The following is a 17,469-nucleotide window of genomic DNA, read 5'->3' as shown; positions in this document are numbered from 1 at the left end:
GGCTCTTTGGAATTTACTCTTTTAGTTCATTTGAGAGAAAGTCTGAAGTAGCAGGACATATACATTAAAGAATATGGGGAAGAAAGAATGCAATTACAGAAACTTGTGTTAAACTTACACAGTGCTGAGGAATGCCAAATCATCATTCTTAATGAAAAGAATGTGTGTTATTAGATCTGGAACTTTTATTCATGTTATTAATCCATGGCAAGAAGCAAATGATGTAGTATTAATTTTATGTAGTAATTTTATTTATTGTCTTGTTCTGTGTTTTTATTTTTAGGACCGGAGTAGGCCCTATGACACTTTTAACTTGCACTCGTTGGAGAACTCCTTAATGGATATGATAAGGACTGATCATGAGCCTCTGAAAGGTAAACACTACCCTCCCAGTGGCCCACCAATGAGTTTCGCTGATATAATGTGGAGGAATCATTTTGCAGGTTAGGAATATTCATATGTCCATTCCTTGCTTGGTGTTTTAAACAAAAATCAGCTTTTTAATAATTGTGATTTTTTTTTTCCCGTTTGTTTTTGTTTGCTTCTGTAAAGCACTGTGGAATGTGTTTAAAGTTTTTTTGTTTTTTGTTTTGTTTGTTTTTTTAAGCTGGGTTCAGCTACCTACAATAATCAAGGTTGACTGCTTTAATCATAATGTCTGGCAGAAGCATGTGTTGGGTAGCATGAGACCAGAAGGCAAGTTTTCTGGACTTTGTGCATTTGGAATCCTTTAGCTGAACCTGGATAATTCATTTAAGTCAAAGTATACTGCGAGGAAATATGAGACTTAGTAAATCAGTCTCCAAAGACTACTTCAGAAAACTTCATAGGAAAGAGTTCCATTTTGTTAAAATATAATCACTTTCCTAGTGTAGCAAGGATCATGACACAGACTTAAGAGCCAGCCAGTGATTCTTTGAACAGTCTTAAGACTAAAACAGAAGGAAAATGTCTTAAAGTGTGTAAATGTTTTGGGTTAAATATAAGGCAGAAAGTCCCAAGGTCAGCCATATTAGGACTTCCTATTTTTAGAGCCCCTGTAAATTCAGGTTAGCAGTTGATGTCACATTCATAATTACAGATAGTTCTTTTTATGTGCTGTAGGGCTTTTTAGGGGCCCTGTGATATTTTAAAATACTGTAATGGAAATTTCCTGTGGAAATATCCACTACACTTGGATTTAGAGCCAAAATATCTGAAAACTGGGAAGAGTTGGCTACAAGGATGCCCATCTTTTAAGAACCCTTATGTTCTCCGGAGCTGTGAAGAATTTGATCTCCTCTGGTTCTCTCCAGGCTTTTTTATATAGGGTGTGACTGACTATGGCCACCTGATCATCATTTCCTCAAGCCACCTCAGAAATCCATTTCATCATTTTCTTGTCATACTCATGATTTTCTGCTGCTTTCCTCAATTTCCAGTGAAAAGAAGGTAGTTAACAGGCTATGAAGAAAATAAAGCATTTTGAGAAAAGCTGTATTTTAAAAGCTGTATTCTACTTCAGAAGTAGAAAAAAAAAACCCCTCTCATTTATTCATTGTTATATTTAGTCACTGTTACCACGTCTTTCCTCAGTTGAAAGATTAGGTATATGGTAATTTAAAGCCTGTTTCACTTAGAAGTGAGAATGGTGTTAAAAAAAAACCCTAATGATATTCACAGACTATTTTGTGTTTTTAGTGTCTTCTAAGGCTACATTTGTCTTCCTTCTCTACCATGAACAGCTATAAGCTTCTCCTAATTATTCTAAAATATTCAGCCCTTGTTCTTTATGCATACCTGTTTTATCTTGGTCTGAATTCTTCCAGCAATAAAAGATTATGAAAGGATCTTACAATATAGTCTGTAAAATAATTTTCCAGAATTTTGTGAATGTTGTTTACATAGGAGCTATCCTGCGCTGTTGAGAGCAGCACTGGCAAAGTGTAAGGAAGGTCCTTCGCTACAGGATAATGTATATTTATTCCAGTTTTGGTGGCCCCTTTAAAAAAAATTTTTTTTTTGACGTTTGTTTATTTTGGAGAGAGACAGAGCATGAATGGGGGAGAAGCAGAGAGAGAGGGAGACACAGAATCCAAAGCAGGCTCCAGGCTCTGAGCTGTCAGCACAGAACCCGATGTGGGGCTCGAACTCAACAAGCTGTGAGATCATGACCTGAGCTGAAGTCGGACGCCCAACCGACTGAGCCACCCAGGCCTCCTTTTTTAATGCATATCCAGTTCCCTCTACATATATTTCTCTGCCACACTTGGAAATATGAGGTTTCATCTGTGAAAGTCTTCTGTATTGTACTTATAATATGTCCTAATAAGTTGGAAGGCTCATAATATGTACTTTTTTATAGCTTCAATATGCTTGCAACTTTTCTGTTCATTATACCACCCACCTTGATTTCCTGTGAATGGACTGCTTCCCATGGTCAATTACTTCACCATGTCATTGTCCTCTGGTTAGCGTGTTGAGGCTTCCTGCTTCCCTTTTCCAGCCGGGAGACTTTTAGACCTAACTTATGGCACCGTGTATTGGATTCTTATTACTTCTAATAACATAATTATGATGCTGGCATTTTAAAGGAAGTATTTTAAATAATTTTTGACTTTAAAAATGGAGAAAATTATAATAAAAATGTAACTGAAAAAAGTAAACATTGTGATAGCGTATCCTTATTTTTCTGCATCCATATTTTTGGATATTTTCTGTATCCATATTTTTACCTGGTCTTTATAATTTATTAACAGGCCTTCACTTTGAACACTTAGGTTGTTTCCAGCTTTTTCTCCGTAATAGGTAATGCTGCCATGAATGAGTTCTTGCACCTAGTTTTTCTTTAAGGTAAATTCATAGAGAAGATCTCTGGGTCAAAAGTTGTAAACATGTAGGTGAATGGAACTTTAAGAGAAAGGTAGTAGGCTAGGGGACTTACCATATGGCTTCTCTATGAGTCTGTCCAGAAACGCTTCCCTCTATTCCATCCTGTTTTTCCTCCTACCTTTAATATATTCTTCTCCCACTTGAACGTGGGAACACTTTTTTGAGGGTCTCAAAACTCAAGTTACAGAATCATATTTAGGTTTTTTTGTATGCTTGTTTTGGTTTATTTCCTGGAGCTCAGTTTTCTTCCAGGGGAAAAAAATACTTCCTTACTCGTTATAGGAAATTCAGATAGTACATAAAAAGACAAAAAGGAAAGTGAAAAAATAATCTGAGACTTACTACCTAGAGATAGTAAAGATTATTATTTTTATTAACATTCTTCGAGGCATTTTATATTCTCTTTGTAGGAGATTAAATTTCAACTCGGCCTTTCTGACTTTATAGTCATTCAAACCTGGATTTGAATCCTGGCTCTGCCTCTAGTTGGCTATCGATTTAGATAAATTAGTCTCTTCAAAGCCTTAGTTTCCTCATCATTGAAATAAAGTACCTACTTCATGGAGTGGCTATGAAGGTCAGATAAAGTTCTTGACACTAGAAACTATGATTTTTTTTTTGCTGGCAGTGGTAGTGGTGTGCCTACTGCCTAGCCTAGATAATGAATTAAACCTTATATTCCTACAATATTTACTTCCTTCTAGCTAGACTGCCGCTCTATGTTAAAAGCTTTTAAATGCAAGTTGTCGAAATTTTGTATTTGCCATACACAGATAATTTGCCATAGTAATTATTGAAGGATAAACATTTTGTCATTATCAAAAACCACCTAAAGGAGAAAGAAAAATAATTCTCTTAAGTTGTGTTGGCTTTCCAAAATTGTGTATCTAAATAATGTGAAGAAAATATAATAAAACAGGATATCACATTCATGAAAAATAAAGTACTTCATGATGTATTTAAAGTGAACCTGATGAGGAGCACCTGGGTGGCAACAGTCGGTTAAGCATCCAACTTTGGCTCAGGTCATGATTTCATGGTTCATGAGTTCCAGCCCTGCGTTGGGCTCTGTGCTGACAGCTCAGAGCCTGGAGCCTGTTTTGGATTCTGTGTCTCCCTCTCTGTCTGCCCTTCCCCACTTGCGCACTTTCTCTCTCTCTCTCTCAAAAATAAATAAACATTAAAAAAAAAATAAAGTGAACCTGATGAACTATATTCACAGTGATATTTCATCTTAGAAATGTATGCAATAAGAAATCCCCTTATTCAACTGTTCTGTTGATTTCGGTGGGGAAAAAGGGTTAGCGGGAGAAATGATAGCATGGGAAGTTCAGGAAGTAATAAGACTTGTGTTTTAGTAAAGAGCTTTAACAGCTTTTCAGTCACATTTATACTTCTAGGTCAGCCTTGAAGATGTTTGTAGGAAAATTTAAAAGGTCCCTACTTCTTCCCCCATGATAAGAATGTCAAGTAATGTAGAGGGAAAGTCAAATTGAGCTTTCTTCACAGCACCTGAGAAATATGTTTAGTAGTGTTGATCAGATCACAGCACTCTTGTTAAAATAAAAATTAGACAATTTTTTTTTTGGCTTCTTAAAGATCTCAAACAGTCCTGGGTTGTAACAGAGTAACACTGTAATACTTACCTATTGTCTCTTCCCATATTATATATGACTTTTCCTATTGTTCATTTTTTAAAAGTTTATTTTTATTTACTTGAGAGAGAGAGTACAAGTGGGGAAGATGCAGAGAGAGAGGGAAAGAGAATCCCAAGTAGACTCCATGCTGCTGGCTCAGAGCCCAAAGCAGGGCTCAAACTCATGAAACTGTGAGATTGTGACCTGAGCTGACACCAGGAGTTGGACACTTAAGGAGGGGTGCCTGGGTGACTCAGTTGGACCTGAGCTGAAACCAGGGGTTGGGGTAGTGCCTGATGAAACATTTCTAGTGCCTGATGAAACATTTCTATATATTTGAATTTTCTCTTTCCTCACTATTCATGGAACTGAAATTTGAAAAATGAAAAGAGCAGGTGTCAGTTGAGAAACTGATATTGAAGCGTTTGCTTTTCAAATGTATACTGAATCTGGGGGAAAAATAGCTATCTCCTGATAACAGTGCTTTAAAACATTTAAATTGACAGAAGCTTGGAAGAAAGAAATGCCACCCTTTTTGGTACTATGGAAGCATTTTTCTTTATTCATCACAATTTAAATTTAGTGTTGTACAGCCCTTCACAAAGTTGGCCCCTTTTGTGGAATGTTGAGGTTCCCTTGTTTCAGAAAAAGTGCACCTTCATTACATTTAGTTTGTTCCAGAAATATGCTGTCTCTTTACTTACTTGCATTGGTGCTCCAGTTCTATTTTTGTGCTACCTCTGGCCCATATCAGTTTGTCTTGTATAAAAGTTAGCAGCGTCCAGAAATTGTTTGGGACATAGATTCTGAGTTAGCAAGAAGTGATTGTTCTGGTTCTATTCAAGAGGAGGACAGTAAATACAAGCTGAGTGATTTTTTTTTTTTTTTTTTTTTTAGTACCTCCCATTAATTTACCCAGTGGTCCTTCTTATATAGCAGTGTAATCACCTGAGAGTTTTAAAAGAAAATTCTAGAAATTCTGATGTTAACTGTTTTATAGAGTAGAGCCTGAAATGAGGAAACATAGACACAAAGGAACGAATAACATGCCAAAAATTATCCACTACTGGTATGAAAAGAAACTAGGATTTGACCTCAGGTCTAAGCTCACGGCTTTTGTTTCTCAGTTCTTTGGAACATAGTTAGAATATTTTAGTGCCAAACTTTTTATCATTTTTCCTTAAAAGGGCTTTAAAACACTATTTTATTGTATTCTTGCATAACATTATTGCATCTTGTGGATTCTTTTCCTGAAGGAATGTATCTTCAATTTTATAGAGAAAATTGGTGGAAAATACAACCCAGCGGAATATGCATTTTTCTTATAACCTTTTCTAGAACACAGCACTTACATTCTATTATGTAAAAGTCTCTGAAGGACTTGACTTTTTAGAGCAAACGGGGATGGTTAAAGAAAGATACAGTAGTTGTTCCTTATCTCATAACATATTGCAGAAGTAAAGAGGTGGCTTTCATAATTAATTATGAAATTCATAAAAATTTCAATTTTTATTTGGGACATATAAAAGTATGGGTTGGTTGGACTCTGAAACTTTGAATAACAGTAGAGGTCATTTTTTATGACTAGCTTCTTAAATATGAATGTGACTTGAGCTTATGAGACTGTGGTTTTTACAGTCTAGATAAACCTGTGTAACCCTATTCTCCAGCCTCTCCCTCTATCCCCTCTTACCCCCATTTATCAGACCCTGTGCGGTGGGGAAAGTGGGACAGTCTCAGATTTCCACAGCGTCATTTAACTCCGTAAAGCCAAGTATGCCTTTCAGTTTTCGAAACCTTATATTTTACACTATACTTAAAAGATAGCTGGCTGACAAGAACAATTTAAAAATAGCAGACCATGGACAGGTGACAAAATGTCACGCTGGCAGCACCAGACTGCATTAACAAAAATCACCAGATGTCACACACTTGATTCTATTTTCACAGCTGATTAAACAGCAGTATTTGTTGGATAAAAGGAAGAAAAAAAATAAATGGCCTCATCTGAATTTGGAATCAGTTTTTCTTTTGCTGCTATATATTTTCTCTCTTCTTCAAAATCTCATAATAACTGTAAAATTTAGGATGCAAAATATATTAAGAAAAAAATAAAAAATAATTCTAATTTTAGAAAAGAACTTTTGCACATATATACCTCTTAAACTGGAAGACTATAAGTCAAAATGTTGGCAGAGCTTGTCTTTAATTGGTGATTTTAGTTTTTGCATTTTTCTGTATTATCTAATTTTTCACTGATGAAAATATATTGGATTTTATAATCTAAACATTAATTTTTGAAGAGGTAAAAAAAGTAGCTTAAAGAAGCCATAAGTTGTTTTGCTACAAAGAATTTGCATTTAGTTGGGAAACAATTAGATTGTATTTAAATAATTGGTTCTGATGGGTCTGACATGACAGAGTTTCTTATAAAATCTTTTGTGGATGATGTTGATCCAAAGATCCACTGAAGTCAAGGAGGCCAACAGAATTAGGGAGAATACCAGGAAAGGCAAAAAGTTTTCTGCTTTTCAGCAATTACTGATGCCTTCATGTATAAAACATCACCTACGCCTTTTTTCTTTTTCTTTTTCTTTCTTTCTTTCTTTCTTTCTTTCTTTCTTTCTTTCTTTCTTTCTTTCTTTCTTTCTGCTACATCTTTAGAAAGATTGAATTGGAAGTAATCAATGTGGGCTAGAGGATAATAATTGGAAAACTACTGAGCTTCCTTTCGGTTTCATCTTTTCAAGCTGAAGAGTCCTAAGATCTCATGGAAAGGGTCCAAAAAGGACCCAACTTCTGGAGAACTACAGAAAGAAGCACCCCTCTAAGTGTGGGAACACCAGTAGTTCCAGAAACATATGAAAACTATTATTTGATGTAGTGATTGTAAACCACATGCTTTTTTTTTTTTTTTTTTTTTTTTTTACCATAGCATAGGAAATAAAAGAAGTTGAATGAGAATCAAGTAAATTTGGGCTTGCTTGGTTTTCTTGATAACGCTTCATTATTCTAGGGAACACCTCTAGCTTTTTAGGAACCACACCCATGTCTGAATATTCCTTGGTCAGAGATTGAATAGATTCTCTCTATGTGCCATTTCCTTATGTTTTGTTAGGCAGTGATTTTGAACTCTTGCTGGGTTTTCAGGCTTACTTTCCAGTGACTATTTACAGTTAAATTTGAGTATCATCTCAATACAATGAGTAAATCACATGTAGTTCTTATGGATATTAGTATTTGGGGGTAACGAATCCAAATCAGGTTTGATTGTCTAAAAATAATGGAGAGAATATTGATGCAGCTAACTAAAACCAGAATGTAAACTCTCCCTGTTGAGTCAGTCTTCTTCTCATGACGAATTTTTGTATTATAGGTTCTGATCAAGGTGGTGGTAGGAGATAGCACTTGTAGCCTCTGGGGTAGATTATAATTTTTAGACTCTAAAATGGCTTAGGAACTGGGAAAAAATAAGACACATAGAGTAGTTACATACATAGATACTATTAAATGTGTCTTTGAACAATGGGTAGTTTTTGAAACTACTAATACTTAGCTTCTAGTAAACGTGAAAAGATCTATGAAATCAATAAAAAGATAAAGTAGGCAATTCTATTATTTAAAAAATGGTTGTGTACTAATAGGAAGATTTTTCTCTGGAAAACATTAAAATATATTCTGAAAACTAATTTTACTATAATATAAATGCTAACAAGAGTCTCCATAAAATTAGACATAGATGTAATGTCTTCCTCCTAATAAAGTTTAAAATAATAAAAACTAAAAGTAATTTTTATTGAAAGTCCTATAATGCTTCATAGTAAAATTAGAATAGTCCCATCAGAATCCATCAATTGTTGATGATTTTTCTATTTTTAATTACTGTCTCTCATATACACATACACACACACCCATCAGTAGTAGCAACGTTACGCTTACAAGAGTTTTGTTTTTTCCCTGCCTTTTAATATGAAATGACCTTTCACAAATTACTGTGACCTGAGGGCTTTTAAGAGATCAGGGTGGCCTTGTCTAGGCAAAACATTAATTTGACTGAGAATTAATGATTCTTTCTTTTTATTTGAAGCAAATGCTCTGTTTTGTCCGCTGTGATTCTTCTCTTTTGGGCCAGAAGAGCTACTGATGTTTGCTTCCAGTACCCCATAACAGAGATCAACACCAAATGATGACTGACCTTTTGCAATTATATATAATAACACTGTATTGGTTGAAAAATCAATTATTGGTTGAAAAATCAATCACCATATCTTCATATCTCCATATCTCCAGCTTTCTCTGACCACCCCCCCTACTGTTGACGTTTTTTTTGGATAGTAGTAATGACATAAAATGGACATTTTTCTGAGAACTTCATGACAACCCTTCACATAATTGGACATGAAGACCTTGCAGAACCAAGTTCATGTATGTTAGCTTTACACAAAAGCATGGTTTTAGTAACGATTTTGTTAAATCGTTTAGTAACGATTTTGTATTTGGTCAAATAAACAAACTTTATACATTTTTTTTCTATATCAGACTCTCTGTTTCTTTATTCTTTTAATACATCCACCTCCTTTTCCCAAATAATTCATGAAAAACAAACCAGCTGTTTTACATCTTCCACTTTTAACCCTGGAGGCTATTGAGTTAAAACATCTGATTCAGACTTATCATCTTCTAGACCAGGGGTTGGCAGACTTTGTAAAGGGACAGAGAGTAAGTATTTTAGGTCTGTGGTTCAGATGGTCTCTGTGGCATATTCTTTGTTTTTTAATTTTTTTTAATCCCTTTAAAATGTAAAAATGATTCTTAGCTCAGAGGTATAGAAAAACAGGCAGGTAGCCAGGGTGGGCAGAAGTTTGCAACCCTGTTACTGTAAGGATGAAGGTCTGGAGATGAGCGTTCTACCCGCGGTCATATAACTAGTTAGTAGTAGGGGAAGCATAAGAACCCTAGATTTTTAGGCCAGTCATTGTTCCCCACTATCCCTGTTATATAAATTTTACCATATTTCTTCGGGTTGCCATTCTGATAATTATGTTGCATTTTTGAGCCACTGTGAAACCTTTATCTTTTTATTCCCACTAAGCTTCAAGTTTATATACTTCTTTGAATTTATTATTTTGCTGCTTGAATTTGAAGGGCAGTATGAATGGTTGTTTAAATAAAATGCTTAATCCAGTTGGCATGTTTAAATTGGAATGCAAGAAATGCTTTAAAATTTCACACTGTTATAATGGAAGCTTCTTTTTTGTTTTTATTTATTTGTTATTGAGATTTTGGCTTTAAGATTTTTTTTCATTTGTATGTTTTATGATTTGATTTAAAAACCATTGTAACTGCTATGGCCTTTGATAGCATTGTTCTAGATTAATCTGTTATAGCTTTTTGTAATGTCCGTCTTTTACTATGTATTTGAAATGATTATATTAAGCATTCTTTTCTTTGTGCTTAAAATAAAATTATTTTATTTTTCAGGACGCATGGGAATAAATTTCCATCATCCAGGAACAGATAATATTATGGCACTTAACAGTAAGTCTTCATATGAAATGTTCTGTAAAATTAGCAGACAAGTTTACAGCATGTAATTTCCACTTTCCTAATTGTTCATTACATTTCAGCCTTCCACTTAGTCCAGGATAGACTGTTATTCTATACCTGTGGTTCTCAAAGTGTGATGCCTAGACCAGCAGCATCAACATCATTTAGGAACTTAAGAAAAATGCAAAATCTCAGGCCCTACTACAGACTTGCTGCATCAGAAACTTTAAGGATGGGGCCAAGAAATCTGTGTATTCACAAATTCTATAGGTGATTCTGATTTAGGCTACAGGTTGAGAACTGCTAATCTATACCAGGGGTTGATGAACTACAGCCTTATGAGCCAATTGTGGCCCACTGCCTGGTTTTATAAATAGTTTTATTGAAACACAGCTACACTTATTCATTTATGGATTATCTATAGCTGCTTTTGTGCCATAATGGCAGAGCCTAAAATGCCTGAACTATTTACTGTCTGGCTCTTTACAGAGAAGTTAGCTGGTCCCTGGTGCATACCATTGGGGTGGGGGAAGGAGGGAGGAGAGGAAGAAAGAAGGCAGGCAAAGGGAAAGAGGGAGTAGGGTAGAGAATGTGAAACAATAGATCAACTTATTTATACATAACTGAGAATTTTCTCATTTTGGTAGATAGCCAACAGGTTCTTCAAAACTGGACATCAGGAGTCTCCCATTAGTGGAATTTGCATGGTATAGGTGGTCAGCTGCTTTGCAGGTCAGAAATGGTTTGTCAGTGTAATTGTTGGGTTGAGTTCTGGAGCATCAAAATCTAACCAGAAAGTCATTGTATTAGTTAATGCTGGATGAAAGGTCTGGCTGATAATAGTTCTCCTTTCTAGTGTCTGTGGACCAAGTAGCTTTGCAAAACAGTCTCTAAATAGAAATTGTCAGTTGTCAGAAGGACCATAAAAGCCATTGAATCCCTCAAGACTTAGGTTTTTTCCCCCCTATTAAGTGAGTGACATCAGATTATTCCTTGTCATCCTCCCAGATATACAAGCTGACTGTAGATACACATAGGACACATACTGAGTAAATCTAGGGTTATATACAATATTACCCTTTTCCTTCCTAAGATTGGAGTTGCTTAGGGCAGATTTTAGGTTACCTCTAAAATATGCATTCCACATTTCTTTTAGTTCTGACATGTAGCCTCCTTCCAGGGGCCACTGCTAAGAACCACTGGCATTGCTTGATGATCAGGTCCCAATCCACTGCATGCATATTTTGTTTTAAATAGCTAGTATCCACTCTTCTGGAGGGTCTTGGGAATAGTAAAAATTCTAGAACTACCCACCTTTATTTTCTACTTTAAAAAAATTTTTTTTTCAACGTTTTTTATTTATTTTTGGGACAGAGCGAGACAGAGCATGAATGGGGGAGGGGCAGAGAGAGAGGGAGACACAGAATCGGAAACAGGCTCCAGGCTCCGAGCCATCAGCCCAGAGCCTGACTCGGGGCTCGAACTCACGGACCGCAAGATCGTGACCTGGCTGAAGTCGGACGCTTAACCGACTGCGCCACCCAGGCGCCCCTCTTTTCTACTTTTTAAAAGAAAGGTCAATTTACCTTTAGATTATGGGACCTCTGTTTTTTTCCCTAGAAGTAGGTTCATTGGGGTGAGGATTAATAAACATGCTTAACTTGCTGAGCCTCAGCAATTTTGTGAAACTTTGTGAAAACACTTCAGTTAGGTGATGGGATCTAGAGTTGAATGTAAACGGAAAGAACAGCATGGTAGTGTGTCTGCCTGAAGGAATGAGTGTGTATTTTAGAAAAGACCTAATTTGCTATGGTGTGAGTCGTCTTCTGCAAGAGGAAGAGGATGTAATTTATGATTGTTCTGTGTACAAAATGAAGCTAAAAGACACTTCTTTTGAAAGATTTTAATTCTCTTTGATTTGATTTTCTTTAATTCACTGCTTTCAAATAAATTTTGTTTATGTTCTTTCCAGTATGTGCATGATGCTTAAATCCACCTTTTAGCCTCTAAATTTCCTCATCTGTAGGAGAAGGGGACTGAATTAGGTTCTCTCTCTCTTTTTTTTTTAATGTTTTTAAATTTATTTTTGACAAAGAGAGAGACTGAGCGTGAGCAGGGGAGGGGCAGAGAGAGAGACGGGAGACACAGAATCTGTGGCAGGCTCCAGGCTCTGAGCTGTCAGCACAGAGCCCGAGGCAGGGCTCGAACTCATGAACCGCGCAAGATCATGACCTGAGCCGGAGTCGGCTGCTTAACCAGTTGAGTCCTGAATTAGGTTCTCTTTAATGATTGTTTTCAGAATGAAGATTCAGTGAGTCTGTAATTTTTTTTTGTATTTATTTTATTTATTTTTTAATTTTTTTAATGTTTATTTTTTGAGAGAAAGTGTGAGCAGGGGAGGAGGGGCAGAGAGAGAGGGAGACACAGAATCTGAAGCAGGCCCCAGGCTCTGGGCTGTCAGCGCAGAGCCAGACGTGGGGCTCGAACTCATGAACCGTGAGCTCGTGACCTGAGCTGAAGTTGGTTGCTTAACCAACGGAGACACCCGGGTGCCCCTAAATTTTTTGTTTTTAATGTTTATTTTTTTGAGATAGAGACAGAGTGTGAGCAGGGGAGGGGCAGAGAGAGAGGGAGACACAGAACTCAAAGCAGGCTCCAGGCTCTGCACTGTCAGCACAGAGCTCGATACAGGGCTTGAACTCACAAATTGTGAGATTATGACCTGAGCCGAAGTCGGATGCTTAACTGACTGAGTGACTCAGGCGCCCATGTAATATTTTCTTAAAGTACCAAAAGGATCATTTTGCCAATACCTATATCAAATGTTGATGAGTTACGCATATTTGCAGCATTATGGCAGATATCAGAGTGCATCTGTCTTCAAACGACTCTGGGTGCTGCCCTGTAGGATCCTCAAAGTAAACCATAAAAGCAACCAGAACTCGACATCTGCATTACTGTCAGTCCTCTTTCAAAGTGGACTCAAGCTATTTGGAACAAATAAAATATCATCCTTGGTGGGACCTACAGATTTTGACAGATTTGCTGTGATAAGGCTTTTCTTCCCTTTTGTGTGGTTGAGCCTAGCTCATCTAGTGACATACATATATGACACATACACAAGCACAACTGCATATTGTCTTTCCTTTTATGCCTACCATTTGTCAGCCCAACAGATATTGTCCTGGGACTTGTCTGTCTCCCTTCCCCTCAGCTTTCATATAGGAATAATTGAAATCACTGAAACTTTATTGGTGCTTTTTGAAAGGGACTGGGTTGAACTGTATTTTCAGACAAAAAGGGACTGGCTAAGAAAATTAAAGAGAATTGGATCAATGCTTAAATTAAAAAAAAAAAAAAGAAATGTCAGTCAATTGTGGTTCCTTCTTTCTTACCCTTTTTTGCTTTACAAAATCTGTGCTTCCTAATTCTGTACATAATGCTGCCATTCATTGTAAGTCAAAAAACTTCCATCCTTATTTTATTTCCTTGACTTTACCAGACGCAAATTTCTTCTAAAGACATCATGTTCTAGGCTCTCCTGACTTGATGGGCATGAACAGGAGTCATGGTGAGCATTCTCACTTCTCAGTACCACTTCCCAGCTTTGAATGGGCCAGTTTCCCGTGTTGTGGTGTTTTTAGTGCATGCCTTCCAGTTATCCTTTCCTCTGAGAATTGCCACTGCTCGTGTCATCTAGAAGATAGAAAATCGGGGTGGAGGATAGGAAAGCAACTTTAGAAAACAGTGAACCTGTAGACATGTAGGGTCTGGAAGAATTAGCAAGATTTGTGTAAGCCAAAGAATCTACTGATTTTCCCTATTCAAGACCATGAATCTGGTAAGAATTAGCCGGCTAACCTTTGGGGAGGAAACTAAGGAACACATCTAAATTTTGGCTTTTCCCAAAAAATATTAGGTCCTCAAGTATTATAGAGTATGGGAGGGAAGGGAAGATTGGGGGAAGAAATTCTGATCTGTCAGTAAGACCTGCCACTTGTCTGGTATTTCCAAAATAAAATTAGTTCTGAAACAACATGTCCCTTCCACTTAAACTGGTAATAGATTTTTTTCTGTGTAGTAATTCTTTCATTCTCTTCACCTTAACACCAAAAACACTAGAAGTTTGCATAATGTATTTTTATTTTTCCTGCTGGAGAAGGAAGGCTAGTGCAAGTGCTTCCAGCTATATATGTAGTAGTTCTATCAGCCAGATTTTTTTTAAACAGTAACAGTAGCTTTTGTTTTGTTTTGTTAAATTCTTAGGTATAGAGTTGAGCTTAGCAGTTGTGGGCTTGTATAGGGTTAATGTCTGACTTGATGATTTTTCTCTATTATGATGATCCTCCGAAAAGGATATTGGTGCTTTCATGATTAGTTAGGTGAATCACAAAGTTATGGTCAACTTAATGTTCAAAACCAGAATGCCTGGTCTTGTAATTTACTCTAAAAAATAATCATCGCCAAGAGTATCCACTTTCTTTTTTGACTGGTCAGCTCTTCTTTTTCGAAGTAGAGAATGGGCTTGGAAAACCAGTTTAGTATCAGGAGAGTTGCTTGATGAGTATGAACTTAGAAACAGGAAGAAGTGTTGCTAAAGGGTAGGATCATTCAGCTTCAAGAAGGCATCCTCTAAGCAGCTGGAAGGTGTGTAAAACCTGAGGATGGAGCAGTAAGTCAAAGAGCATCGCCAGGAAGAGCATCGTCTAGAACCAGGCAGATCTGGTTCCATTTCTTACAAGCCATTCTTCCAGCCACATTCTTAACTCCTAGGCCTCTGGTTTCTTCACCTGGAAAATGGAGGTAATGGTCACTGAAGTGGCCATTGATAAATCTTGTAAGGCTTAGCATCTTGCCTGACTAGGTGATAATGCTTTGGTGAGCTGCTATTGTGATTGCTCACATCAGCTTTATCGTTGCCTTTTAAAGTTTTTTTTCTTGCATGTTCCAAAACGCCAGTTTATATTATATTGGTTATATTTAGATACATGTTTTCCTGATTGGATTTAAGGCAGCAGACCTACAAGTCAAAGGACACAAAGTAAGAGCTTAGGTCTTGGAGGAGTCATGTGATAAGGATGGCAACTAGCAGAGCAGGTTTCTGAATCTAAGTCTCTCCTCGTTTAAAAACCTATTAAAGGACAGTTAGGATACTCTGACTACCTAATTGTTTTGTGAGATTTAGATGAGATTTGGTACATGTGCAAATAAGGTGTTATTACTGCTGTACTTGGATAGTAGGAAGCAAAGTCTTATTCAGAGAAGATATGCCAGAGAATGATTTTGTTTTTAGACAATAGTTTTGTGATGTAACAGTGTTTCAATTTTATTTAAATTAAAAAAGCTTCCATGGCATTTGTTTTCTAGTATCTTTCAGCTTGTTAACTAGAGTCTATTCCAAGATACAAGGCGTGAAGATTTAAAATTTTTATATCTTAAAAAACCACAAAGACATTCACCTGCTTGAGAAACTCCGAGGTCACCAATTGTTGAACAACTTATATATAGCTGACACACCAGGAAACTTGCAGCTTTAGTTTATGCCGTCTTCCACTTTTTCCCTCTTATTAATGCCTTGAATCTGTTTTGGAAGATTTTGCTTATATTTCTGTTTGAACTCTGGGTGGCTAGAGCATTTGTTGAATTGAAAGAGGATACGTGAAAAGGTTTCTCTATAAACTTTCAAGTTGGGCAGAGACTCCTGTGTGGTTGCAGGCTTCCTCTTCCTCCTCCTTTCTTTCTGTGCTGGGAGCCAGCTCCTTGGTGAAGGGCTCAGCTGAGAGGAAGTGGCAGAGGGCGAGCTGAACACATGATGCTTTTATGCCAAAATGGGAAGAGAGCCAGGTTTTCTAGAATTCCAAATGGAATTTTCCCAAGTTTGAAGAGCACATTGTATTCCTGTGTACCGTGAGTGGATATAAGTAAATAATTTTTTAGCAGAGCAATAAAATGGTGCAGGAATTATTTTGAGATTCTCAGATTGAAGACATGGTCTCTGAGTATTTTGAACTTTCATTTTTTTTGTAAGTTTTTTTAATGCTTATATTTTAGAGAGAGACAGAGACAGAGAGAGCAGGGGAGGGGCAGAGAGAGAAAGAGGGAGACACAGAACGTGAAGCAGGCTCCAGGCTCTGAGCTGTCAGCACAGAGCCCGACATGGAGCTCGAACTCCTGAACCATGAGATCATGACCTAAGCCGAAGTCAGGCGCTTAACCGACTGAGCCACCCACGTGTCCCTGTATTTTGAACTTTTAGAAGACAAGATCTAGTGCTGTTGGCTTCCATCTAAAGAGATTTAGAAGTAAAATCATTGTACAATTGTGGCACGAATATATTATAAAAAATGGCTAATTTAAAAATGAAAAATAGTAATTATAGGGATATATAATATTCTATAACTTTTAAGTTTATAACTTTTAAGTTATAACTTCAACTCAAGTTTCAAACTATTTTGAGTGGATGCTGTTTATGAATGTGGTAGGGGACCTAAAGGCATTGCTGTTTTGTTTTGTTTTGACCTTCTCATTTTACAGAGGGGGCAGCTGAGGTTCCAGAGACTATGTGAATTGCGTAGGGTGACGTGAGGGAGTCAGGAGCAGAACCTTTTGCTTCCAGGTTGAGGGTAATAACTTTTGCTTTAAATACTTAACTATTAAGAGTGATTGTATTATTTTTATACTAGTTTAGCACAAATACATTCTTGTCTTTGGGAAAATTGTTTTTCTAATATTACTTGTCACCCTAATTTTGCTCTGAATACTAAATAAAGCCTCTTTTCCTGACAAATAGAGTGATAAACCTGGTCTGCATGTCCTGACATTGAACTTTGTAAGTAAGTGAAGCCTGAAATATTCTTGACTTATTAATTGGATTTTGGAAGAAGTTCCTTGTGTGTGTGAATATGTCTAAAGTGCTAGGAATTGGGTGCTTCCAACCCAGTAATAAAGATGTAGGAAGCTGAAAAGTTACCTACTTTCCCCTGCAGACCTCCCTGTTTGCTTTCTCCACTTGTGTAGGCAGTAGAACCTGGACTTCCCATTTATAGGACTCATCACACTTATAATTGACTATTTAATGCTGGTCTTTCTCTTTAATACATGTGCTTCGAGAGAGCAGAGATTAGCTTTTATTCACAGCTGTTCACCAGCTTCAAGTACAATGCCTAACCTATTCAGTAGGTACTCAATATTGGAGACCAGCAGAGAGGGAAAGATAGCTCCAAGAAATTGTGAAAAGCATAGTGTAACAGCCTTAGAGAATATCCAGTCCACCATAGTTCCTTTATAAAAATTTGTTTTAATACTTCCTTTTGGAAGATGGTAATAACATATTTGGATCTAGCAATTAACAGTTTATTAAGTGCTTTCGTAGACCTCTGTGCCTTTGTAATGCATTTATGGGTTGGCAGGGTAT

The 17,469-nt window shown here is 36.8% G+C and overlaps 1 protein-coding gene across 11 annotated transcripts in view; it reads left to right on the top strand.

Moving 5' to 3' along the window:
- Positions 1–17,469, top strand: part of CPEB3 (cytoplasmic polyadenylation element binding protein 3) — a 193,119-nt gene that overhangs the window by 70,787 nt on the left and 104,863 nt on the right. For 9 of the 11 annotated variants that reach the window (XM_019445086.2, XM_019445085.2, XM_019445077.2 and 6 more), the window contains 2 exons: positions 284–443; positions 9,990–10,046. In XM_019445086.2, the coding sequence (XP_019300631.1) occupies positions 284–443; positions 9,990–10,046 (217 nt within the window). The remainder of the gene's footprint in view (positions 1–283; positions 444–9,989; positions 10,047–17,469) is intronic. The other 2 variants (XM_019445079.2, XM_019445080.2) reach the window with 1 other exon arrangement.

The sequence above is a fragment of the Panthera pardus genome, unplaced genomic scaffold (assembly GCF_024362965.1).
Source record: "Panthera pardus isolate Hobbes unplaced genomic scaffold, ASM2436296v1 HiC_scaffold_22, whole genome shotgun sequence".
NCBI lineage: Eukaryota > Metazoa > Chordata > Mammalia > Carnivora > Felidae > Panthera > Panthera pardus.
This window is presented reverse-complemented; position numbering and strand designations above follow the sequence as displayed.